The 26,841-nt window shown below is 32.9% G+C and overlaps 1 protein-coding gene and 1 pseudogene across 51 annotated transcripts; one reads left to right on the forward strand and one right to left on the reverse strand.

The window, feature by feature from the left end:
• Nucleotides 1–873: 873 nt before the first annotated feature.
• Nucleotides 874–8,072, reverse strand: LOC146908760 (pentatricopeptide repeat-containing protein At1g14470 pseudogene; annotated as a pseudogene). The gene is made up of 3 exons (XR_015018963.1): nt 5,888–8,072; nt 1,557–1,623; nt 874–1,322 (listed from the first exon to the last, which is right to left on the reverse strand). The product of XR_015018963.1 is annotated as a pentatricopeptide repeat-containing protein At1g14470 pseudogene (transcript).
• Nucleotides 8,073–19,073: 11,001 nt separating this feature from the next.
• LOC146908761 (chromatin remodeling protein DDM1-like) lies at nt 19,074–26,455 on the forward strand. Of its 50 annotated transcripts, XR_015020644.1 has the most exons (19): nt 19,074–19,340; nt 19,430–19,507; nt 19,646–19,685; nt 19,861–19,951; nt 20,716–20,845; nt 20,927–21,021; nt 21,115–21,234; nt 21,352–21,393; nt 21,479–21,558; nt 21,672–21,741; nt 21,931–22,024; nt 22,233–22,300; nt 22,402–22,543; nt 22,633–22,726; nt 23,053–23,228; nt 23,459–24,001; nt 25,513–25,588; nt 25,725–25,909; nt 26,036–26,455. XR_015020644.1 is itself a non-coding variant. In XM_085730774.1 (16 exons), exons 5-9 carry the CDS (start codon nt 20,145–20,147, stop codon nt 21,367–21,369), a joined length of 381 nt encoding a protein of 126 aa, XP_085586900.1. In that variant the 5' UTR covers nt 19,074–19,340; nt 19,430–19,507; nt 19,646–19,685; nt 19,861–19,920; nt 20,042–20,144; the 3' UTR covers nt 21,370–21,393; nt 21,479–21,558; nt 21,672–21,741; nt 21,931–22,300; nt 22,402–22,543; nt 22,633–22,749; nt 23,053–23,228; nt 23,459–23,737. The 50 variants fall into 50 exon arrangements, 49 of the variants coding, with proteins under 49 accessions (XP_085586900.1, XP_085586906.1, XP_085586871.1 ...); XM_085730774.1 differs by lacking the exons at nt 25,513–25,588; nt 25,725–25,909; nt 26,036–26,455 and adding an exon at nt 20,042–20,162 and having other exon boundaries at nt 19,861–19,920; nt 21,931–22,300; nt 22,633–22,749; nt 23,459–23,737; XM_085730780.1 differs by lacking the exons at nt 25,513–25,588; nt 25,725–25,909; nt 26,036–26,455 and adding an exon at nt 20,042–20,162 and having other exon boundaries at nt 19,074–19,507; nt 19,861–19,920; nt 20,719–20,845; ... (1 more) ...; nt 22,633–22,749; nt 23,459–23,737.
• The last annotated feature ends 386 nt before the right edge of the window (nt 26,456–26,841 follow it).

Raw genomic sequence — 26,841 nt, forward strand, 5'->3', positions numbered from 1 at the left:
TAAGCCCTACTAACTTACGAGTTCGGCTTGGAAATAAGTATAGTCTTTTTTTTTTTAATTCGGTATTTGACCTAAAGACTAATTAGTTTGAAGGGTCTAATCTCAGTGACTATTTGCAAGGCCCATTTAAAATATAACTAAGAATTATCTTAACTAGTAATTGAATTCAAATTCTTCTAAATGATTTGTTCCAAAGGAGATTTTTTCTTAAATAGACCTAAACAAGTTTATCAACCGCTTAAACTCAATCACTTGATTTACTAAACGTTGATTCATTGATCTTCATCCTATTGTTTTTTATGAAAATCTTCACTTTATTGTTGTTGGATTGGTTTCGATAGCTTAATTGATGCAGTAAGCTCCGTTGGAATTGCAACGAAAGTTAGCAAGTCTCGAGTGGACCCATTTACTCTAGGTCTAGTCAATCCAAAATATCGTTCATAAGACTATGTTTGGTTTAATAAAGAGATGGAAAGGGAGGAAAATTAAAGAGTATAAAGTGAGATATTACTTGATAGCAGGGACGGAACTAAGTAATTAAGGGCTGCCGCCAATAAAATCTTAAGAGTCCCCTTTTTTGAAAAACTAATACATGGTTCCGTGTGATGCACGGGAAATTAACTAATTAATTGTCTTAATTAATGATTAATATTTAGAAAATTGCATTATCATATATAAAAATAAAAGATTGATCTATATCATATCTTTGAATCAATTTTCACATATAATACTCATTAACTAAAAATAAAATAAAGTTCATATATGCTCAAGAACAAATTTTACAATAATTTTACAATAATTTTTTAAGCTTTTGGAGAACTAATATTATAAAATGAGAGTGGTCATTGAGCATGATTTATTGCTTCGAAAAGATAAAGAATCAATACGTTAACACATATTTTGACTTCTTAACAACAACGAATGTAGTGCCAGAAAATCTAATACTAGATTCAGAATTTCTAGATTCCAATAAAGAAACTAATTATTCATCTAAGATACATGAATGAAACAGTTAGTACCCTCTACCCAAGTTGGTTAGCAGAGCCAGACCAGAAGATTGCATAGCTACATTGGATGCTTCTCACTGCCAAAACATGTAGTAGTTTTTATTGAAGTTTTGTTGGAGTAACATTGCCAAAGTTCTCATGATGTTGGGTGTATATATCTGGTTGGATACCTTCAACTTTTGAACTAACTTTTGGGATCAAATTAATCCAAACCCATTTAATATGGTATCATCAAAGTCAGGTTTAAGGACTAATTGTGCAGAGTTCAAATATAATTGCAGAGTCCAACTCAAGTTATCGTCCTTCAATCATCAGCTGCACAAATAAAAGCAAGCTTAGAAAAACAAAATTTAGTGAGAATTAAACACATGTATACTAACAAGAGCAATAATGAAGTATCAATATCAATGTTTATAACTAATAGAAATTTAATTTTCTTAAATATAATTTATATATCAAAAACCAGTTTTCTTAAATCTCATTTGGCTTTGCCTTCCTTGAATTGAGTTTAACATGAACCTTCAACATAAAAAGAAAATCTTAAATTACCTATCTACTGCTAGACAGAATTCCAACATTTTGGTCTTCTTATCTCATTGAACATTTCATTTAAATCCTGTGAACCAAACATTACAATTTGTTACTAAACCTCAACTTCTACAAAAGGCAAAAATTAGAAAAAGTTAATGCACAGCCAAACACACTCAAAACAAACAGTGCATGTACTTTGTTTCAATTCCAAAAAACAGGGTATGAATTCCAATAATATACGCTACCAAATTGATCCATCACGTAAGTTCACAAGTAATTCAACCAAAGAATAAGTGAGTTAAGATCCTCTCCATTTATGTCTTTCTCATGAGTAAGTAGTCCAAATACTAATTACTTGAGCTTCAAACTAAAAAGAGTGTGACTACCTTGTTCACACATCGTGTTATTAACATTTATGAACAAAATCATATCCCATATCTTTAAGAGTAGATAATTATTCTTTAACCAGATACGGCAAAATAGAAAATGAAACATTTAATGCACTTTTTTTTTGACAAAAAACATATAATGCACTTAAATTCACTTTTTTTGTTCCTTTATTTATACACAGAATTGAGGAAACTATTTTATTTTTAAGATAGAATTGAGGAAACTATTGTTATGTACTAGTGGACTACCTAGACTAGTAAAAAATATTAAATCAATGATAATGAGTGTGGAAATCAAGTTAAGAGTATCAATCTAGACATGCAAATGACAATGAAAATTAAACACAGATATACTGATGAGAATATCAATTACTATATAAAGAGAATATCAATTATATACCCCTTGTACTTGGTAATCAATTGATATCTTTGTTTATAATGTGAAACACCTGTGGTGCCAGACAGAGAATTACATGAAAATTTAAAATGAAAAATCCACAAGCAACCAGCTACTCATTAATATATTGGATTTTCTTCTACTTATATCCGGGTTTTGGCAATCAAAGTAACATTCATTCACCAAGTCAAATAGAACATAGATACAACTCGAGTTGAATCAAGCAACATCTACACACACATGTGAAAGAAAACCATAAAATTATTATTTTCTCATTGTCTCATGATGACGTTCGTGAAGACGATACACATAATAACATGTTTCAGCATACCATAAAAAAGAAAAGAAAAAAATATATACATATTAGACGATGTCATGCCTTGTCAGTGTCACAAAATGGAATTTTGAGATGAACTTTTGAAATCAAAGCACACAAGATTGATATGATAAGATGAAGAAGTACAAAAACAAAATACAAATGCAAATAAGTACTACTCTCATATGAGATTGTTGACTGGATGACTATGAAACTACTGTTTTAAGATCCTAATTTTTAGGATCCATTATCTTTTTATGTTATTGTTAGGAACTCTCTGATATGCTCTATTTGTTACCAGTTTTTAGGCATTTAGTTTTCAAATAGTAGTTTCTTTATGCATTATTTTAGGCTTTTCTTTATGTATAAATATGATGGTTATCATTCAATAAAAATATCCCTTTCATGCTGTTCACATAACATATTCTTTTCCACGTTAAACCTTTCTATATCCAACAGATTGGTATCTAGAGCCTTCTTCTTGGAGGGACTTGTGAGTGAAGTGAGTGAAACCCACCATAAAAGCTTAAACACTATTTTCAATTCATCAAACAGATGGATTCTGAAACATCCTACAAAGCCCTACCATTACCTGTGTTTGATGGTGAAAACTATCATATATGGGCAGCAAGGATGGAGGCGTATTTAGAGGCAAATGACCTCTGGGAAGCTGTTGAGGAGGACTACGAAGTTCTTCCTTTGTCAGACAATCCAACAATGGCTCAGATAAAAAATCACAAGGAAAGGAAAACAAGAAAGTCAAAAGCAAGGGCTACTTTGTTTGCTGCTGTCTCAGAAGAAATCTTCACCAGAATTATGACCATCAAATCAGCATTTGAAATATGGAATTTCCTCAAAACTGAATATGAAGGAGATGAAAGAATTAGGGGGATGCAAGCACTTAATTTGATCCGAGAATTTGAGATGCAAAAGATGAAGGAGTCTGAAACAATTAAAGAGTATGCAAATAAACTTATTAGCATTGCTAACAAAGTAAGATTGCTTGGTTCTGAATTATCTGATTCAAGAATAGTTCAGAAAATTCTCGTGACTGTCCCGGAAAGATTTGAAGCAACTATCACTTCCTTGGAAAATACCAAGGACATGTTAAAGCTTACCGTGGCAGAGCTTGTAAATGCTATGCAAGCCCAAGAACAAAGAAGAATGATAAGGTCTGAAGGTTCAGTAGAAGGAGCATTACAAGCTAAATTAAAGAACTACAATGGTGGAAGGAATGAGAAAAGAAACCAGAGCAGCAATACAAGTCTCTTTTCACCATGTCCATACTGCAAAAAAAATAACCATACACCAGACAGATGTTGGTGGAGACCAGACGTAAAATGTCACAAGTGTGGTCAGTTAGGACATGTGGAAAGAATATGCAAGGCTCAACATCAGGGAGAAGCTAAGGCTGTTGAAGATCAAACTTTGGAGGAGCAACTCTTTGTAGCATCATGCTTTGCCACCAACACCACTCGAGAGAGTTGGCTTATAGATAGTGGTTGCACAAACCACATGACTTATGATCGTGAGCTCTTTAATGATCTGGACGAGACAACTATTTCCAAAGTCAGAATTGGAAATGGCGCACTTATCGAAGTAAAAGGCAAGGGAACGGTTGCAATTGAAAGCCTTTCAGGTTTGAAACTAATTTCTGATGTCTTATATGTTCCTAAAATTAATCAAAACCTTTTGAGTGTTACTCAACTGCTAGAGAATGGTTATAAGGTGTTGTTTGAGGATAAAAAATGTGTGATTAAAGATGCAAACAACATAGAAATGGTCAATGTTCAAATGAAAGGCAAGAGCTTTGCCTTGGATTTGATAAATGAGGAACAACATGCTGCTGTAAACAAGGAAGGAAGGATTCAAGTTGGTGTTGCGTTCCTCCACCATCCATCTATCGTGAACTCTGTGGGAGTGATGAGTTCCGTCGATATAATCAATGGAAACTCTGCAAAATCTATCAAAGAACCTGTTCCAGGGGAAAGCCTGGAACCAAAACAGGATGTTACTGAAGTAAAAGCACAAGTTGATGCCATATGGGAACAAATGAATAAAGGAGTATCCAATAACGTTATTAGCAGTTTTAAAAGCAAGCCTAACTCTACTGCAAAAACTACGACAAAGAAGAGATCTTTAAACTTGGATATTGTCCTTGAACAAATCAAGAAGAAAGCAGAACCTGAAATTTTTGTAGGCTATAGCTCATCTTCAAAAGTCTATAGAATCTATCTTCCACAAAGCAACAAAGTAATTGTTAGCAGAGATGTCAAATTTCTTGAGTCAAATAGTTGGAATTGGGAAGATTGTGAGAAGTTTGAATTTCAGGAGGAGAATGAAGATGTTGATGAGGAAACTGTTAGAGGAACTAGATCACTTTCAGACATCTACCAAAGGTGCAACGTTGCTGTCATGGAACCAGAAGGATATGACAAAGTTAGATATGAATTCTTGACACAAATGCTTGGTGTATGCAGTTTCAGAGTCAAGGAGGAGTGTTGACTGGATGACTATGAAACTACTGTTTTAAGATCCTAATTTTTAGGATCCATTATCTTTTTATGTTATTGTTAGGAACTCTCTGATATGCTCTATTTGTTATCAGTTTTTAGGCATTTAGTTTTCAAATAGTAGTTTCTTTATGCATTATTTTAGGCTTTTCTTTATGTATAAATATGATGGTTATCATTCAATAAAAATATCCCTTTCATGCTGTTCACATAACATATTCTTTTCCACGTTAAACCTTTCTATATCCAACAGAGATCTTTCTTCCCATATTAAAGAAAGAAATAATGACAATTACCAAGTTCAATAAATAAAAGACAGCAATAAGAGAGAAAAATTAGAAAATAAAGAGAAAGAATGATCAAATGCACATAGGTAAATCAGTCCAAGCACCAGAAACATGACCATTATCACAAACATAAGCACAAACAACAGGTTCACGATCATCATGCCAGTGTAGTTTTATATTGCATATATAGTAAGATATACAAATTAATTAGTAAAGAGCCGGGTAAAAATGGTTTCAAATTGCTGTTTACAAGATATATTAGAATGTATTAGCATGAGCCACCAACAACTTGATGAGTAACACCAAGTTCTGGTATGCTACAACCTTTTAAAACCATAACAGTAAGCTATTCATTAAACCCATATTTCCATTTCAAAATTATGTTAAATCAAACACAGATGAAAACATCCCTAAAACATGCAAAGAATCAAAGGCGATCAAACGTACCAAAGGCGATGAATTTCAAGAACTTAAATGGTGCATAGAACGGCCACTGCGGCTTCGATTCAGTATGTCAATAGCACTAACTCAAAAAGAGATAACATATCAAAGAAAACGGAGGGAGCACTGTGAGGAGAGAGAGAGAGAGAGAAGCACCGTGATACACCTCGAAGTACTGAAAGAACTGTAATACTTTGGGTGCTATGACCTGTCTCTACAAAGACGCGCACACACCTTGGCACCAATAGGTATTTTCCACAAACTTATGAGTTATGCCCCAACCAGCTCAAGCCAGTTGTTTTCTTCACTCCCTGTTTTCTCATTGTATCCCTAACTTTGTCGCCATCTTTCCATCTACCAGCCGAAGCATAAATGTTAGAGAGCAACATGTAATTTCCAGAATTATGTGGCTCAACCTTGAACAGTTTAGCTGCAGCAAGCTCCCCGAGTTCCACTTGTTTATGAATGCTAGTAGCATTTAAAAGAGATCCATAAATTCCTGCATGGGGCTCCATTGGCATGCTTTGAATCAATTTCATAGCTTCTTCCAATCTACCAGCTCGACCCAACATATCAATCATACAAGCATAGTGGTCTACATCAGGAAATTTGATTGATTCAAAAACTTTTTGACCTTCTTCCAATAATCCGGCATGACTGCATGCAGTTAGTATAGCAATATAAGTTATGTGGTCTGGTTCAGTACCGTCTTCTTTCATTTTTGACAATAGCTCGATGCTTTCCATTCCATGCCCATGCTCTGCAAACCCGGAAATCAATGTGTTATAGGAAACTAAATCTCTTGTTGCCATTTCTTGGAATATTAATGCAGCATCTTGAATGCTCCCACATCTTGAGTACATGTAAATCAAAGAGTTGTATCCTGAAATGCTAATCCGGATGTGATTTTCTTTGAGGATGTTCACCGCCCAATTACCCAAACCTAGTTCTCCAAGGTGTCCACAAGCAGAAAAGACACTCACCATAGTCACCTCATCTGGTTTTGAATCTTCACAAGAGATCATTTCCTCAAACAGCTTGATCGCCTTGAATGACTCGCTATTTTGAGTATAACCGGCAATCATCGAATTCCATGAGACAGTATCTCGCTGTGGCATCTTATCAAAGAGGTGTCTTGACGAATGTAAATCCCCTGCTCTTGCATAGGCAGAAATCATGGCATTCCATGGAACAGAACTCCTATACTTATACACACCCAATTGCTCAAAAATCTTGTGTGCTGCCTTAAGGTTCCCACATTTCGCATGCATATCAAGCAGAGCTGTCTTGACAAAATAATTTGGGCGGAAACCCACTCTGTCGTCCAGCTTTCTGACAATGGACGCTGAAAGACAAGGGTCACCAAGAGATGACAAGAAGATGTGACAGTTACCCATGTTGTTTCGTTTGGTTGGACATTTCCAGAGCCAAGCATGTCATTGAACAATCTTATAGCTTCTTCTGGTGCTCCCCCTTGAGCATAACCTGATAGCATTGCATTCCAAGATACCACACTTCTTTCTGGCATTTTGTCAAAATACATCCTTGCGGTCTTCAAATTCCCCTTCTTAGCATACCCAGTAATCATGGTGGTCCAAGTAATAACATTCCTACTTATTTCCTGGTCACCCATCGCATGGAAAAGTGTACTTGCTTCCTCTTCATTCCCGCATTTCCAGTATCCAGAGATCATCACATTCCAATCTGCAATGGTTCTATCAGGCATTTCATCAAATAGTTTCCTGGCAACCTCGATGGGTCCATACTTGGCAAATATGCCCAAAATTCCATTCCGAACATAATGATCACGATCATATCCCGATTTCAATACATGAGCAAGAAACAACATGCTTTCACTTCCAGCAGATTTCATCATAGCCGAATAGAAAGATGCATCAGGCTTTATGTTATAGTGTTGCAGCATATGCTTAAAGAGAGAAACTAGCACTTGTGTGTGAACACCAATTTGAGAATAGTATTTGAGCATGCAGGTGAAGACACGTACATCAGGATGTGTTGCAGCATGAAAAATGTGGCAGGTGTAGCTTGAAGGTGCAAGGAAGCGGGTACATTGGGTAAGGAGAAGCACCACCCAGTGGCTTTGGTGGTGGACCAACTGTGCATTGAGTTGTCTCAGACGATGGAGATTGGTTATTTTGCTTACAATGTTTGTATTGTTCAATGGTGACATGCCTCTGCAAATTAGCAACACAACTATGCACAATTGTAACAAACTTAACATACAAACATGTTTATAAGTTATAACCTCCTCATTCCTCGACCAAAAAGGTAGTTTAGCTCATAAAATAAAGTTGATCAATTCTCTCTATTTACTCTAATTTTCAATTAAATATTATTACACATCTTATCCTATCAAAACGGCGACTTAGAAATTGAATTTTAAGCTGGTTTTTTGCAGACAGCTCTAATATATATATATAGGGGTTTGCTATAATAGACCCACCCTTTTTCATGAAGGTCTATTTTAGCAAGATGCACCCTTTTGTTTAGACATAAATACCCATGTTTTTGCTTTTCAAGAAAGAGAAAAGGAAGGGGCAAAGGTGTAATTACGTTTTTAATCATTAATGTTTTCTTATTTTTTTGACTGAAATCATTAATGATTTTTATTTCTTTTCTTGTTCATCTCTCTCTTTCATTCACTCTCTCTTTCACGTTCCTTTTCTCTGTTGTTCTTCTAAGTTTCATGGCTGCTATTCATAATTTTTTTTTTATTAATCACCATCTCCACCTTCAAAACAATATTATCCTTAATCACAAAGTCCATGGCAGAAGCAAAATCCCTTATAACCCAATTGAATCTATAACAAAAATTTCAAATCTTTCACAGACCTTGAACCAATTTTTTGAATCAAACTCTTAAGTAAAAAAAAACAAGGGAAAATCATGTTTAAATCCACTCAATTGTCTTTTGTTCTTATGAAATGATTAATTGTAGAGGGGAAATGGTGTTGGATGACTCTAGTTCTTGGGCGGAAGTTGTTGTTGTATCCATAGGAGAGATCACAAATTCAAGCACAAATGGGTCCATAAAAACGTGATGAATGATGTTGTTTTCCTCCAACAAAATCGCTTTTTTAGATTTAAACACACACTTCTGCTACACTTGATTTGATTTAAAGAAAATAAAATGGAAGAAGAATGGAAACAAATGAGAGAGAAATCAGTGATTAATGAAGGAGAGAGACAACGAAAAACATAGGAAATAAAAAAACAATTAATGATTGAAGGTTAATTACAGTTTTATCCATCAGTTTTCATACTTTCAAAAAAACAAAAAATGAGTTTTTGGTCCAAACAAAAAGGTGCACCTTGCTAAAATAGACCTTCATGAAAAAGGATGGGTCTATTGTAGCAAACCCCATATATATATATATATATATATATATATATATATATATATATATATATATATATATATATATATATATATATATATATATATATATATATATAGGATCTGTAAAATTTCGTAGAATTCTGAATAAGTTTTGATTTATTTTGATTTTTTGACCGGAACACATAAAATCAAAACTAGATTGCACTAAAAAGCAGCAAAGCCAGAGGCATTTAACTGCCTCTGGAGCCAGGGGCAGTTAACTGCTGTCGGATATGCCAGAGACAGTTAACTACCGTTGGGGGTAATTTAGTCATTTACTTGTGTCATTGTGAACTTTAAGATGTCAGAAAAGCAATTTTCATTTTGTTGTTCATTATACTCTAGGGAAAATTCAATGCATTGTATAAATCGATAATATCAGGATAGTAAAATGGGTTGGACATGTCGGGTTGCTCCATTTAGCCGGCCTTTTTAAGTGAGGTGGGTTGGAATTTTAAGCATGTCACTAGTAGGGTGTTCACATCGTCTAATTCGCTAAAAAAACGAGGCTGGGACGGGGCGGGGCAGGTTGGCTCGTTGGATTGCATTTATTAAAAAAAATATTTTCTTTTACACTTTTTTTATTTATTAGTTACAATTAGTTTTCCCATCTTCTTCTCCATATAGGGGAGGAAAAACAACAATTTTTTTTGGTGTAGTCAATAGTATTTTTTTGTGGTGAAAAAATCATTTAATATATCACTTTTGTTTCATTATTTTAGCATCATGTTTTTAATAATTAGTCAATTGATACTCGTAAAGTTTTTATTTTGAATGTCTTATTGATTTATTATAGATTTTTAGATGCTATATTTTATATGTTTAAATGATAATTTTCGTAGTTTTAGTGGAGGTTTTAGTTATAAATTTAAACTTACTTAAACTGGCTTTAAATTTATATATTTTTACATTGTTTTATGAAGTTTTTTATTAAAAAAAAATTAAAAAATAAAAAACATTGATAGGTCAACCCGTCGGTCCATCATAAAACGAAATAGGATGAGATTTTCAGTCCTACATCTCTAGTTCTCGCTCGCTCCGCTTCTTTTTAGACGCGTTATTAACAAAGCTATTGAGGACGGATTGGCCCATTTTATCATCCCTAGACAATATTTTAAATTTTTTAAATATATGTTGATTGAGGGAAGATATTATGTGATATCAAACTACAAATTTAAGCAACTTGCCTATACTCAAAATACATGATCACCGTGAAGCCGATTGAGGATTCTCTATTTTTTCATGCATTCGAATTCATACCTTCTAAAATATTTTTAAATCTAGAAACAATTGGAGATTGTTCTTACTCAAAAGTTAAAAAAAATTGATGTATTGGATTTTTTTTTTTAAAGCAAGGAAATATATTAATAAAAAAGAGAGTATGAATGTTAGGGGACATAAACCTAACCAGTTAAGGGTAATACAACAGTGATTAACAAAAGTGGTATAAGATAAACAACCAGACGAAAATCTAGTGATGAACTCAAATGCGTTGCGTATATATACACACCAAAACACAAACCAGCAGACCCAACGCGGAGCCCAAAACCAATTTGCAAAAGAAATTGATGTGTAAAAAGCCCCAAGCATTTAAAGAACCCTAACACAAACCAGAAACAAGCTTGGCCAAATCAAACTCATTTTTTTTATGTATGGTGTATGAACCTACTGCCAACACGAAAAAATTCACGAACCAAAAGCCCATGAAAATTACAACAAGCGTCAACAGCCCTTTCAAGCCAAACAAACCCCCACATGAAGCATACCAGATCTGAAAAACAGAAACCAGCACGAAGACAGCAAGGTTTTGAAGCAGGAAATCGAAACAATACCACGAAATTAATGTTAGACTTTTTAGAGGAATCGTATATCAACACATAATTAATTAAATTTTAAACTTTTAGATGTAAAATTCTCCAATGTTAAACTCATAACAACAATAATACATGATACAAAATTACTGGTAGACTTTTTAGAGGAATCATATATACAAGAACTCCTTTGTATATTAGAAGTACAACATTTCGTCCTCGTGAGCTTAGCTCAGTTGGTATGGACAAATGCATAATAAATGCAAGGTCCGGGGTTCAAACCCCGGCCACCACCAAAAAAATAAGTACATCATTCCTCTTTTTAAATGATATATGTAACGCCCTACTTTTAATATTTATTATTTAATTGATTTATTGCATTTTAGTAGAATATTTTATGATTTATTATACATATTTTGATGGAAAGTATATGTATTAATAATTGATATTATGTGTTAATATTATTGCATGTGGGGGAGAATTATAATTATTAGAAATAAATAAGTAAGAGGGGAAGAAGTAAATTGTGGTGAGAAGAGTAATTATAAAATAGGTTAAGAGTCGGTAGGAGTTAGAAAATCAGAACACGTACGTTTTAGAGAAAAGAGGAGAAAGAGGAGAACTCAGAGGGAGAACCCTAAGAACGAAGAACGCAGCCGTTGGAATTCAGAAAAATAATCTAAGGTAAGGGTGGGATTCATATTCTCTAATCTTAAGTATGTTCTTCTAAAATTGGGTTTGACAGAAGTTGTAGGTTGTGAGTTTTAGGGATTAGGGTTAATCTTATGTTGTTGTTCATAGTTTTGTTGTTTGAGAAATTAAGTCTTTGAATTATGAATTTAATTGTTGAAAGTGCATGAATTTCCCATGAATTGCTATGTTGAATTGATGTTCAGGTCTTAGGATGATCATAGGCAATGTTCCCTATCAAATTTGGGGTTTGGGTAATTGAAAATTGGGTTTTAAGAGTGATTCTTAAGCGAAAAACGCATTGTTAAACTGATTTTTGAACTGCTGAGAAGCCCAAAATCGGCCACCGAATTGTCAAAATCGGCCACCATTTTCTGATCTAAATTTCCAGTTTTAGTTCTGGAAAAATCGGCCACCGATTTTCTGTCAGGCCAATCTAGGAAATATTCACATTTTTCACCCGTTTCTGTTTTGAATTAGCTTTCGGTGTAAACATGAAAGTTGTAGATAATTGAGTTAGTTTTCTAATGGCTTTGGAGTGACTAGAAAATTATTTGTAGATTTTGAGTTATGATGAAAATAGTCCAAGTGAGTCTTCAGAAAACTTTAATAAAACTTAGCATAACTGACCCCAAGTTAGTCCAAGAACTTATGGTTGGCTTCCCAACTTCAACTTAAGTATTAGGGATTTAGTTGAGGTGTTTTATGAGTATTTGGCTTATGTCTTATTTATCAAACTTGATTTGCTTTTGAAAAATGTTTTGGACTTCGATATGAATGTAATTGATTAATGTATATGTTGTTATTGTTGCTGATATGTTGGAATACATTATGTGAGTATTGTATGATACATAATATTATGATGTTATGCCATTCAAGTTGTTGTACGAAAGTTATGTTGTTGCATTAGAGTTGTGTCGCTGCATAGTCAGAGATGGGGGCTTAATGCCCAACAAGTCCATTTATGACCTTAGAGATGGGGGCTTAATGCCCGACAGGTCCATTATGACCTTAGAGATGGGGGCTTAATGCCCTGGTGGTACCACATGCATATTGAAGTTGTCTAAGATGTTGTTGTTTAAGATGAGGAGTTGCTGTTGCATTGTAGAGTCATCATAACATGAAATAAATGATGATTGCTTAAGATGTTGTTGCTGCCCTTGATGATGATGTTGCTGTTCTGACCTTAATGGATGATATTAGTTGATGTTATATAATGATGAATATATATATATATATATATTGTTGATGTTTAAGATGTTGTTGGTTGCTTTATCCTTATTCAATGATGTTAAGTTGATGATGTTGCATAGTCGAGTTGGCGTCGTCGATGTCTAAGTTGTTGTTTTTGCTGTTGTTGTTAAATTGATTGATATCAATGAGTTGTTAAGGACGAGTTATGTGAAGTAATAAGTTGCTAAATGTTGTAGTTACGTTGTTAAATTCCATTGATGAATTACATGCTTATTATTTTTGATTATGTATCTCACCCCCTTCTGCTTGAAAATGTTGCTCTTCGTATGAGTAACTTGCAGGTAACAAAGAATAGTGCAGTTGTGAGTGATCTCAGTCGTGTCGTCTAGGATGCTCTGATACGTAACGAGATGGGGATTTGTTTGATGAATTGTTTTCCTTGTTACGTATTTTTTTTTATTATTGTTGGACTAATTTCATGAAGACTATTTAAGATGTTAAGTTGTGGCCTTTTAGTGCCAAGGATTTTATAAGATGATGTAAAACTATTCTGCTGCATATGATTATTGGATTTTTTTTATAAAGGTTGGTTATTTTAATAAATAGTATTTTCTATTACTATAATTGTGAATAATGTTGTAAGATGAATGTGATGCTCCGTTTCTGATGAGAAACTCTGATATTCTTTATATTTATTTATATTGGGAAAACGGGGTGTTACAATATAAGTATCTCTAACAAGTTTATTATGATGATGCATTAATATGTCTCACATGATCTTACATTATCAAATTCAATTATGCAGTCATTTCAATCAATTCAAGAAAGTTGACATTACTATATAAATTTTTTTTTTTGAACCTTTGATAGACAAGATTTAATTTCTCTTGGAGGTCCATTTTCAACTAAAATATAATTTGTTTTGTTTTGAAAATTATCCCAATTTATTGGATAATAATTATCATCAATATTTTTAATATTATTGAGACACATTATTAGAAACAAAGGGTCTAAAAAGTATCACAAATTTCTTCGATAATATTTTTTTTAACATGATACAAAAACCCTTATTAAGAAAAACCAATTTTTTTTTGGTAGAAAGTGTGTATATAGAAATATTTTTGCTATGTGGTGGTACATATATCAAATCGCGTTAAAAAGGCTAAAAACATTATCAGATTTCAGCTCTTCATCATATGAATGTTTTGGGCCTTTATGTTAACTTTGCTTTATGTACCCCCATAAACTAAATATTTTGATATACACCCCATCCATAAAAAAACTGGGCCCCCTACCGAGAAGGGCCCTAGGCCGTCCACCCCGGCCTATAAACTAAATATTTTTATTAACATCAAAATTAAATTTGTTGTTGCTTTAGTTTTTTGGGCAAAATTTTATAAGATAGCTTTCCGATTTTAGGAAATGAGTTCTGATAATTCGAATTTCGGTGTTGAGATAAGTATAGACTGATCAATTATTGTTTTTCCAGAATGGAACTCATTTATTTTGAAGGATTCGTCATTTGGTTAAACTCTTTTCGCTTGTATTGGAAAACAAATACTCGCTCATTTTGTTGGTTTCCAGTGATTCACCAAACGGGTTCTGTGGCATTTTCTGGAAAAGGTAGTAAGCTCATTGTTTTCTCACCAAAACGCGAACATCCACTTTTTATTTTTCTACAACGCTGTAGTTTAGCTTGCACCAATAGTAGTATTGGTCCATGCTTGATTTTTTTTTTTTGGTTACAGGTCCATGCTTGATTAAAAAATACTGTAATTATTATTTTTATTTTTTTAAATTAAATACTGTGATTTTCAATGCGTTAATGTACAAATTTCATAAAAATTTACTAATTAAAGTCCTAAAATAATGTTTTAGAAGCATTCGATAGCATTTCTTTATTTTTAGGGTCCGTTTGGTTCGAGAGTTTTGGAGTGGAGGGGAGGGGAGGGGAGGGAAGGGGAGATTTTTAATTTGAAGTGTTTGGTTCAATTTTTAGAAGGGGAGGGGAGGGGAGCAAATTTTATTGCACTGCCAAAATTATCCTTATATTAATTTAAAATCTCAATATTATCCTTATAACATTTATTATTATTAGGTATATTATCCACGAAACAACTTTTATTATTTTTAGATTAGGTTATATTATCTTGTAACAACTTTAATTTTATTCCATATTATTAACAATTTTTCTTGTAACAACTTTTATTCTATATTATTAACAACTTTTCCTTGTAACAACTTTTATTACTACTTGTAACAACCCTATTACTAATCCATTACTCCATCGTCTACATCGTGTTGTTATCGATTACATCGTTATTGTTTCGTTACTTTATTATCGTTATTTAATTAAGTTTAAGGGGAAAACAGTAAAATAATTTTAAAATCCCTCCCTCCCTTGCGAACCAAACACACATTTAATTAAAATATCTCCCCTCCCCACCCCTCCGTTAAAATTCTTCCCCTCCCCTCCCCTCCCCTCCTATCCTAATTCTCGAACCAAACGGATGGAACGAGAAATTCTTACATGAACTCTTACCTAAGAGATCATTCTTACACTCAACCAATTAAAATCAAACATCTCATTAAAATAACAAAAATAATTAATATCATAATTTTTTCTCATTATTTTTAATATTTCTCTCTCCTTTTTCCACTTTCTTTAACCAACAAAAATCACCCACCACCATTTATTGTTTCCATTTCCTTAATTAAAATCACGTTTTTTTTTTAAAGTTAATAACATGTGTCATATTTTTATTGGTTGGGTGTAAGAATAATCTCTTAGGTAAGAGTTCATGCAAGAATATCTCTAATGGAACTATGCGATGTTTGTTTTTTTTTTTTGAGAGAGGAACTATGCAATGTTAGTGAGTAGAGCTGTCAAAACGGGCGGTCCGATCCTAAACGGGCCGGGACTAACGGGTTTTGGGCTTTATCGGGGCGGGCCAAAAAGCCGGGTTGGGAAACGGGCTTGAAATATACTACCCAAGCCCGGCCCTACACGGGCCGGCCCGTATTAAAAATTACATTTTTTTATATAAAAAAAGTACTATAAAATACTCCTTTAATTTTTTTTTATAAATAATATTTGCACGAAAATAAATTGTAAACATTTTCGTACACTAGTCGTAAACTAAAACGGCGAGGAAAACAATTTTAAATAAATTAGATACGTTATGGTTATAGATATTTATATATTCGATCTTTAAAATTGAGTAAATATAATTTTATATTACATTTATATGTGTTAATTCATTGAATTTTCACTTTTATTTTTTACTTTGATAATCAACTAAGTAAAGACTTATTTGAAAAATATATATAATTTATAGGATTTTTTTGTTATGCGGGCTAAAGGGCTACCCGCGGCCCGTTCGGGCTAGCCCTAACGGGTACCGGGCTTTTTAGGGCTGAGCTAAAAAACCCTATTAAAATTCGGGCTCAATATTTAAGGCCCAAGTCCTATAATTAATCGGGTTAAATGGGTCGGCTCGTACGGCCCGGCCCATTTTGACAGCTCCATTAGTGAGTGTTGAAATGTAACATTGTTGTCAACAGTGATGGAAATAGCATTGAGAAGATCAAATGCTATCATATTTCACATCGTCGGCATCTTTTGTTTTTTGTTTGAGTAATGATATTTGAACAACCATTTTGATACAACTTTTGTGACAACTTTGTTGTTCTCTCTTTTCATTGGTCAAAAATAATGGAGAGAGAAAAAGGAAGAGAGAGAATAAGAAGATAATGTAAGTATGAGAGAGAAAGTTGTACAAAAGTTATACAAAAATGGTTGTACAAATATCATTTCTCTTTTTGTTTTACAGGGATATTGATGGAAATCGAATGTCTTAATTGATGAGAGGGAAATTGTATGTTAAAAAGTTGAAGAGGAAAAAAGAAGAACTTTTTTAATACTATTAATTTGATTTGACATCACATGGATATGATAATTATAATTATAAAGTGTACTAAATTACTTTGTGAATCAGTTAAATCAAACCAATAAAATATGGGAAATTAGTCACTTTAGTCCTTGAATGGGGAACGATTCGTCAATTTAATCCCTGAATGCAGATAATATGCAAAACAGTCCCTGCATGGTCAATTTCAAGGACTAAAGTGACTAACGAAGTCTACATTCAGGGACTAAATTGACTAACGGAGTCTGCATTCAGGGACTAAATTGACTAACAAAGTCTACAATCAGGGACTATTTTGCAATTTATCTGCATTCAGGGACTAAATTGACGAATCGTTCCCCATTCAGGGACTAAAGTGACTAATTCCCCAATAAAATATTGAGTCCACCATCGACCAATATTTTTGTTGGTCCATTTTAGACGTGGTACCTTCAACTTCACTTGTCAACATCTACATCTTCCTCTCTGTGTCTTTGTTTACTCAATCCTCGAGACAAAAGGCATGAAGGATTTGGGAGAAGAGGTGGAGATTTATTTTAAAAATTATAAACATTATAAAAAAAAATTTGGGGTGGAATTGATTTACATGCATGGAAACCAAAAACAAAAATTTAAAAGCTCCAAATGTACGTTCATGGCAGAATCAAATTCTCTCCATTAAATAAAACAATCACTTTTCTTTTTTATAATTTAATTCATATTTTCTCTCTCATGTTTAATTGTTGAGATTCAATTTAAAAGAATTTTCAACGAAGAGAATCCAAATTCATCGATGGCATGTGGACGTGGTACCAAAGATAGGCATGATATTATAAGTAATACTTAAATTACCCTTAAAGAATGGTACATAATTTTTCCAACAATGAGAATTAGCCACCCCAGTAAATTTACAACTAGTACTCACATACAATTTTAATGGCAATACTAGAGTGCATAGATACCACCAAACTGATAAACAACACGGCCAGTCGACCACATTTGCCAAACACAGAGTGAAAGGCGCAGAAGCAGGTTGCTGTCACAGTCTGTTAAATTTCAAACATTATGGATTACATTGGACCAATTATGTTTCCAATACCAACAAAAGTCATTTTTGACTTATTCTCTCCAATATTTAGTTCCGTTCTTTACTTTAATTTAAGACTCTCTCTCTCTCCAATCTTGAGTGCATGTGGCCTATTCAACAATATACATCCTCCTCCAAGTTGAATAGTTTTAAATTGGGTAAAATATGTTTTTCATCCCTGTAATTATAGGTCATTTGATTTTTCATCTCTGAGCTTACTAATCCTCTCATTTTAAATTGGGTAAAATATGCTTCTTCATGTTTAAAAAAAATATTGGAGAAAAATTGGAAATTACTTTTTTTTTTAAATATGGAAATAAATGTTTGAAAATTAAAATATGAAGAAAAATAAAATTAAAAATTATATAATCTCAAAATTTATAACTTTTGAAAATATAATTTCCAGTATTTTAAAAAAAATGTAATATATAATATTCAAATTAAAAAACAATTAATTTTCGAAAATTTAATTTTCACTTGTTTTTTCAGAAAATTTAATTTTAACAGTTTTTCCGAATTTTTTTCAGATTTTACAGGGATGAAAATCAAAACTGGTCCAAATTACAGGGACGAAAATCATATTTAAGCCATTCTGGGAAAAAAAATAAGTCAGGGGTATTTTCGTCCATTCCCATGCCATTTTGCTAATTTGATGACGTGGCAGTGATTAATCGGGAAGAGGGACGAATTTTCAAATGATTAACTTTTACAGGGGCAAAATGGGAGGATTAGTAAGCTCAGGGATGAAAAATCAAATGACCTATAATTGCAGGGATGAAAAACATATTTTACCCTTTTAAATTTTACCGTGACAAATTATTGCAAAGACTCAACTAGGTCTATCTATCTATACATATCTATCAATTATTAGTTTTTTAAACTAAATTTGAGTTGTTGTTATTAGTTTTGTAAACTAAATTTGAGTCGTTTTAATGCTAAAATTTTGCTTAGGAGACACCTCTTATAACTTCACACTATCTTATCTACTAAACTAAATAAGAAAATCAATGTCTGTTTTTTTGACCATTTTGCCCTTATTAGGGGCATTTTGGTAAATTGGTGAGTGTTTACACTATATATAGGCTAAACCACAATTAAGATCATTTTTCCCCCTCATTTTCTCTCTCTTCTCTCACGGTTTCCTCCTTCTTCCTCCCATCTCTCTCTCGGCCCTCTCATTCTCAACCCCAAAATTCTACAATCCTCATCCAAACCCCATGAAAATCATCATGCAAACTCATTTTTGAAACCCTCATGATGAATTAATCATCAATCAAGATTCAATCCTCTTCTCCTCTTCCTGTTCTGTCCAAATTGAACCATAACCCCATCCTTCAATCTTTCAATTCATTCATTCCAGATAATTAGGGTTTAATTAAATTCTCTTACCTTTTGATTTGTTTTACTGAAATTGATAATTTTAGGTTTGATGCTTTTGATTTTGGTTTTTATCTGCAGAAGTAAAGTGATAGGAGAAGTTGCTGGTGGGAAATCTCTATTCATGAAGGATGAGTTGTGATAGATAGATTGTTGAAGGTATCATCTTTGCATGTTTTTATTTATGTATTTTTTTGTTTTGTTTTGGATTGTGGCTGGAATTTTAAAAAGGTTTTTTTTTTTTTATAATGCATTCTTTCATGTAATCATGTTTCTAAAAGGATGAATTTTATGAAGGATGAGTTCTGGTGGATAGATTGCAGGAGGTATCATGAAGGTATTTTTTTTAGAAATCATTGTTTCTTTTATGTGACTGTGAAGTTTGTGTAGCTAAGAAATCATTGATTCTTAGGTACCATATCATAGGATCAATGCACCTTTACAATCAAACTACTATGATTTAGTGTTCTATATATGATTTTCTGTTTTGATTTTATGTGCTTCTGTTGCAGGACTGAAAAGGAAGGATTGATTTGTCTGCCATGTGCTTCTGTCATGATTGTGGAGCATTTGTAATTCTTTCATGCACTTGCTTTTTATGAGGTTTCTGTTTAGGGTTTGTTCTTCATAGTGTGGTTCTATTTTCCGATAGTACTTTTATGTGTTTGTGTCTTTTGATTCTTTGGTTTGCAGCTGAAACCTTAAAGGTTGTGATACTAGCTCTAAATACAAACAATGAATTGGCTATTTAAGAAAAGTGTGATCTTGCTGAAGAGATAGTATAAGAGAAATTATAATGATTCATTCAAATCAAGTAGGTTTAACTGAACTGATAAGAATTAAACTTAAATGAATTTACTGCAATTTTTTATATACAAGTGTAGAAATTGATTAAAGATAAAATATTGAAATGACTCAATCAATAAGTCTCTGATTATTTTTTGATCTACTTTTCTTTGTTTGTGTGATTTCTGTTTGGTTTGATGTTCTAATGTATATTTCTGATCCTGTTTGGTGATTTGAATAGATTATCCTTTTCCTTGAGTTGAACAAGTACATGGATGTGTGTTGTGTTGGTCTATGTTTGGTTGTGTTGGTTTTGATTCTGATGTTTTGATTTGTTGTTGCATGTTTTTGTTTTGGCCTGGTGTTTTGTTTTTATTTGTGCCACAATTACCACAGTTTAGAAAAATTGAACTGAACCCTCATTGAATTGTCTTGAACCAACTTTTATAAAGATTTGGTGCACCATTTATGTAGTTTCTATACCAAATTGGGTCATAAAATTGATTATGTACATGTAATATTGAGTTTGCTTGATGACATAAAAATTGAAGGCACAAAAATATGTTGGCTTTTTACAACAGCAGGGCCACTCCTCATCGGAAATCAGAAAGAGCGTACAAAATGCACCTTCTGTGTGCCATAATTTGGTAATTCAGCTTAGGAAAGTCTATAACCATCCTGACCTCTTAGAATCAGTCTTTGATGGTTCATGTAAGTAACGTCGGATTGGATGATTTAGATAATTTCATTATCAGTTATACTTAAACTGATCTATATTTTGCTTTTGTATAGATTTTTATCCTCCTGTGAATGAGATAATTGAAAAATGTGGAAAATTTCAATTGCTCGACCGATTCCTGGAGCGGCAATTTGCATGGAATCACAAGGTATGCTTTAGAGTTCTGTGCTTGTGCCTTTCTGCTTCCTTTTTGTGGCCAAGCTGCTACTCATCTGCACCTGCCTTTGCTAATTGCTATCAGGTTCTGATCTTCAGTCAGTGGACCAAAGTGCTAGATATAATGGATTATTATTTTAGTGAAAAGGGTTTCGAAGTTTCCAGGATTGACGGTTCGGTGAAGCTGGATGATAGGAAACTGCAGGTCTGTACCAATGCTTGGATAACACAACTTTTAATCATACACCTATAAGAAATTTGATTGTCTTTAATCATTTCCTCATGTGATTTGTTTACTGATTTTTGTTTGTTTTTTTTTCAGGACACTTCTAGATTTTAATCTATGATAATTTCATCCCATAAGGTATGTTCTATGTAAATTTATATTTAAATTGAATGTAAAAATTGTAGGCTAAAAATATTGATGCTGTAATTGTTTATATCAATAGATTGTCTCGATAAAGAAATGTTGAAATGCACAGTGAAAAAGAAAAGAGGTGTTATCCAGTGACAGATTTCTGAGTTGCAAGTAGGCATATGTTAATAATGTTATGACCACTTGCATTTTGGACTAACTTTTGTATGACTTTTGTATCTACTGGTTTATCTATACAGTAACATGGTTTTAGCATAAATTTTCAGGAGGAGAGAGGACACTAGAGTGGGAATTGGCAAGGGTAAAAGTTTCTGCTAGCAGAATCATAATTGAAGGGTATAGTGTTGGTTTGCCTTCTTTGATACATTGTATTTAATTTTTCCGATCTGATTGGTGACTTTGGAAGCAAGTAACTGATTGCCCTTCTTTGTAATGCGTTGTTTTCGATCTTTGGTTAGCTTTTGCATTAGCATCGGATTGATTGAGGTGATTGTTGAAAGTTTCTCAGGTTGTATTTTTGTACAGAGTTCTCGATGTCTAGGGGATTTGGCTTTATCAGGGATCTGAAAAAGGACGTAGATGTTTGTAAAGTTGGCTTTAGAGTTCTTGATCTGAAAAGGTCCATACAACTATACTTAGGCTCCCAAAGTTTTTTTCACATTAAAAAGTGACTCTCTCATTCACACGCTCTTCACTTGATATAGTGAAAATTAACTTGTGTTTCACTAACACAAGTCAAATTTAGAGTGAGTTTGTAATCTAAAGAAACACTTCACAAAAAATGGCTGAAAATGATCCATTTTGCTATCCTGGAATTGAGTTGACAGTTACTGTTCTTACCACTGGGTTTTGGCCAAGCTACAAGTGTTTTGATCTGAACCTGCCTTCTGAGATGGTAGGAGCATATTTCTGATTGTAGTTATTTAAGGTTCCATTAGTGTTCTCCGAGGAAAACAAATCTTATTTAACACTAATATGATCAATTGTTTGTTTCAGGTCAAGTGTGTGGAAGTTTAAGGGCTTTTAGGAAACAAAGACAAAACATAGAAAACTGATATGGATTTACTCACTGGGAACTTGCAACATCATTGGCAAGTTTGAGGCAAAAACCATTGAGTTAATTGTCTCAGTCTATCAGGTAACTCCCTTCCTGAGACTCATTCTCTTCTGTCATGCTGTTATGCTGATTATTCTGACACTGAAATATTCAAAAATTCTCTTCTACAGGCTGTTGCCTTACTACTATTCAACACTGCAGATAAGCTGAGTTATTCAGAGAAATCATTATAGAAGAAGTTTTCTCTCAGTTGTTCATGGACAGGTGTGAATTTTGGTATATATCATGTGAGTTTTGGTATATATCAGTTCTTAGAGTTGCATTTATGAGAGCAATTCAAAGTTATTTTATATATCTTACAAGATTCAAATGAAAACAATCAAATAATGACTAATCTAGGACCCTCACTTAGCTTTCTTTTCTCCAATTTTGAAATGTTAGAAGTCATTACTATTGTGTCATGTTTTATTAGGAAAATCTATCCTCAACTTATATATGTTGTTTTGTTTGCATTGCCTGGGGTTGTATCTATGCAACACAATATTGTTTTCTAAGTACTTCTAAGTTGCTTCATGCTCGTGTTGTGTTAGGTTTGTGTGAACAGCTAGAACAAGAGATCAGTTTTGAACAGGCTAAAGGTGACTTCGACTCATTCTATGGAAAATGGACTTCTGGGCAACTAGGAAATCATCACACACTGCTAAAGTACTCTGTGGACTCAAAAATGTGCAGATATACGTTACTTTCTGAAGCTATCATGGAAGAGGTTTGTCTATAAATTTGATTTGTTTGATCAATATCATCAACTTTAGTATTTCATATTGTTTTCACTCAAAATGTTTGGCCCATATAAGTTGAAGCAAGACACATTTATCCATATCTCCTTTTTAAAAAAGAAAGAGTGAATAACTGTTTTTGTTGGTATTGGATACAATCTTTTGAGGGTAAATCGATCCACATTTAAATGGCTGAAATGTTATAAGTTCTTCGTTTCAGGTCATTTATGAAGATCTGCCATCAAACTTGTGTACAATAAGAGACTGCGTTGAGAACCGGAAAGCATCGTAATTTTCGGAAGTTTGTGAGCAGAATACGAATTAAGTACAACAAATTATATTATCTGGCTCTGGAGATATAATTCCAGGAGAAATATTTCTCAACTTTGAAAATTATTTTGTATATTATGGCATGCTTGTGTGGAATAACCTTTTAGAATACTAATAACCTTTTAGAATGTTTTTTTATCTGTTGTTAAAACAGTAGCTTTTGGTGAAACTTTGCAGTTTTTGTCTAATTTGCACCGGGTTGCCCTTTTGCCCTTAAATGCTCTCTTTTCTTCATTGATTATTTGTTTTTGCTGATGATTATGTTTTGTTCTTGGAACTGTGAAAGAAGTGTATATAACCAATATTACAGCTTCGGCGAATACTACATTTGTTCTGCAAGCTTCAAAATCTTCTTCTCTTCCTCGTATACTTAATGCTCTTGAAGTTTTTACTATAAGTGATGCATTCAATGCAGGAACAGATAGCAGAGATGGTAAGTGGCCAAATTCTTATAAATTAAGAACTTAACATGAAATAAAATAAAGTCAATCAGTTTTCATATTAGCTATGAACTGTTATCATAAACTAACATGCTTAAAGGCTATTTATTTTTTTGGAAATAGGTTGAAAATAACTTAACTCATATTTTGCATCTATAAACAATGTTACTGATTGAAAAAGTTGTATCTACTATTCCTACTGTTGGCTGGTCTTGACAATGCTGGCAAAACAACTATACTCTATAAGCTTCAAATTGGAAAAGTTGTATCTACTATTCCTACTGTTGGTGTGTCTAATAATCTTCATAATTGACTTTCCAATTTTGTTGTTTAAAATCTTTCTTTGGATTGATCATGATTCATCTTGAATTGCATCCGTTTCATGTGTTGTTTCTGTGTTGGTAACTCAAACATGTTACGTCTGTGATGTGATATATCTTTCTCAGCTAAGAAGCCGAGACACACAGAAACATTCACATTGTTAATTACTCATTAAAACAGAAAATTTAGTCAATATATGATGATTACAATTATAATACTTGTCAGCATACCAAATAAGCATAGTTACATATTGTTCCCCTACCTATATCAGTATATAGTCTTTCTTTGTATCTCCTCAATAAGCCTTTAACTATTATAACTTTGTACTGAATGAGTACTTTTTTGAAGGGATAGGAGTTATAGGTCTAAATCAAATCTTAAGATAGGAAGAAAAATGCATTACAAAATAAAATAAAATTTGCCAGTATTTATCCACAAATTTATTAATAAAGCCTTTTGTGGTTTGAGTACTTAGTGGTTTATATCTATATTAACTCTCTAACTTAAGGTTCATCAGATAGGAACAATACCTTAATAGACACGACAAATGAGCAAGTCTCCAACCATAAAGGAAAGATAATTGTATCTTTTAGATTCTAGCAATTACATTGACTTCTAGGAAGAGAACCTTGCATTGAGTCGCTAACTTACTAGCAGTGTGATGAAAAGGGGACCTTATAACAAATAATGTTTGATACATCGCGTGACTTTAAAATGCATTTTCTTGGTTGAACAGAAAATGGCTATAATATCTTCATAATTTAGTCAAGCAATTTGAGAATATATTTTTGTATTAAACTTATACAAAAACTATTCACTTATCAATAGTTTAAAATGGCTATAATGCTTTCATCCCCTTAAGTGAATAACTTTAAAATGCATTTTCTTGGTTGACACTAATTAAAGAACACTATTAATGGCATAGCCATTTAATGTCTGTTACTCATATTATCGATATACCTTCTCCAAGAGATTCATTTTATTTTACTCTATTCTCGTATGAAATGAACTTATTAGTGTACATCAGATTCATGATGCAAGAGGGACCTTAAAAGTATATTTACAAAACTCCTACTAAGACGTTATCTATTTACTAAATAAAATAAACTACATTGTTGATCACATAGTCAATGTTTATGTTTAAGTCAAGTAACTATTAGGTTCATAATAACTATGTGCTTAGGCTGAAGCAAGGTCTACGTCTGTTTTGGCCTGTATGTGATTTTGTCACCTTTAGATTCATTCCAGTCCATTTACAGGTTTGTACATGTCCATAAATGCCTTTATTAGAATTTAATTCTCTTCTATAACTTTAATTTTAATCATGATCTTCAACTCAGCTGTTACTATCTAGCTTTTAAGCTAATGTATCTTTCTCTTTCATAATTGTTGCAGCCATTGATGAATAGTTCCTGTGCGTATGTGTGGATTGTTTATTGAAAGCGCGTTGCAGAACAAACAAACTTGACTGAAGCTTAGGTCTTGGTTTGCCCATAACAAGTATTCAATGTCCTCAATCAATCTTTTATTGCTGAGCATTATCTGGCTGCAAAGATATGTAACTTAGTATAAAATTCATGGTATCTGCAAGTTTATAAATTTTGTATCAATTTGGTATTCAACTTTATATGTACTTCATTCACAATCTACTACCCTCCTCCCGATCCTAATCCAAGTTGCATGTTTGACAACATTGATTTTTGTAGCTTCCCTCAAAATCAAGAACACTATCTATACAATGACAATGGTTGATGAAGCAAGCAGTGGATTAGACTTGCAATCAGAAAAACACATACAAGAAGCTCTCAAGAATGTTTCCAAAGAGGCAACAACTATAATAGTTGCACACTGTCTTTCGACAATCAGAGAAGCTGATAAAATTGCAGTTATGATAAATGGAGAAGTAGTTGAGTATAGTAGCCATGACATTCTCATTTCTTCCATTCAAAATGGTTTGTATGCTAGCCTTGTGAGAGCTGAGACTGAAGCTAATGCATTTTGTTAATCCTTCGAAAAATTTGAGCATGTAATGTTGTAGTAAATATAGAAATTCTAATGTGTAACGTATTAATAATTTTTCTCTCATATTCGCACCGTAAATATGGGTTTTAATCCCTTTTTGCTAACTTTATGACAGTAGCACTCACTTTTATAATTTTAGCTAATATGTAATCGTAGTTTGCACATCATTGGTTCCAATTAGTTTAATCTTAATTATTATGTTGTTTTTTTTGTTCTCATGAACAAAATATATGCCCTTTTCATGAATCAAGAGTTGGTATGACTTTGATAAATATTTTGATAAATATTTATAATGTTTGTGCAATATTCCTTAATTTGCTATTTTTCTTTTGGAATAATTTTTTTTACAAGATATGTTATTCAACCCGTGCGAAGCACGGGTTTTGGTGTTTCATTATTGGTTCCAATTAGTAATTTCATCTTAATTATTACGTTGTTTTCCTGGTCTCATGAACAGAATATATGCTCTTTTTATGTTGATTATTTAATT

The sequence above is a fragment of the Medicago sativa genome, chromosome 7 (genome assembly GCF_051527215.1).
Source record: "Medicago sativa cultivar Bolivia chromosome 7, Bolivia_mono, whole genome shotgun sequence".
NCBI lineage: Eukaryota > Viridiplantae > Streptophyta > Magnoliopsida > Fabales > Fabaceae > Medicago > Medicago sativa.

Coding starts and splice junctions, on each gene's coding strand:
- LOC146908761 (XM_085730743.1), top strand. CDS start 19,891: ATGTGCTTCTGTCATGATTGTGGAGCATTT. Junction 19,921..20,715: donor GTCATGATTGTGGAGCATTT/GTAATTCTTTCA, acceptor TTTTTACAACAG/CAGGGCCACTCCTCATCGGA. Junction 21,022..21,114: donor AATTTGCATGGAATCACAAG/GTATGCTTTAGA, acceptor AATTGCTATCAG/GTTCTGATCTTCAGTCAGTG.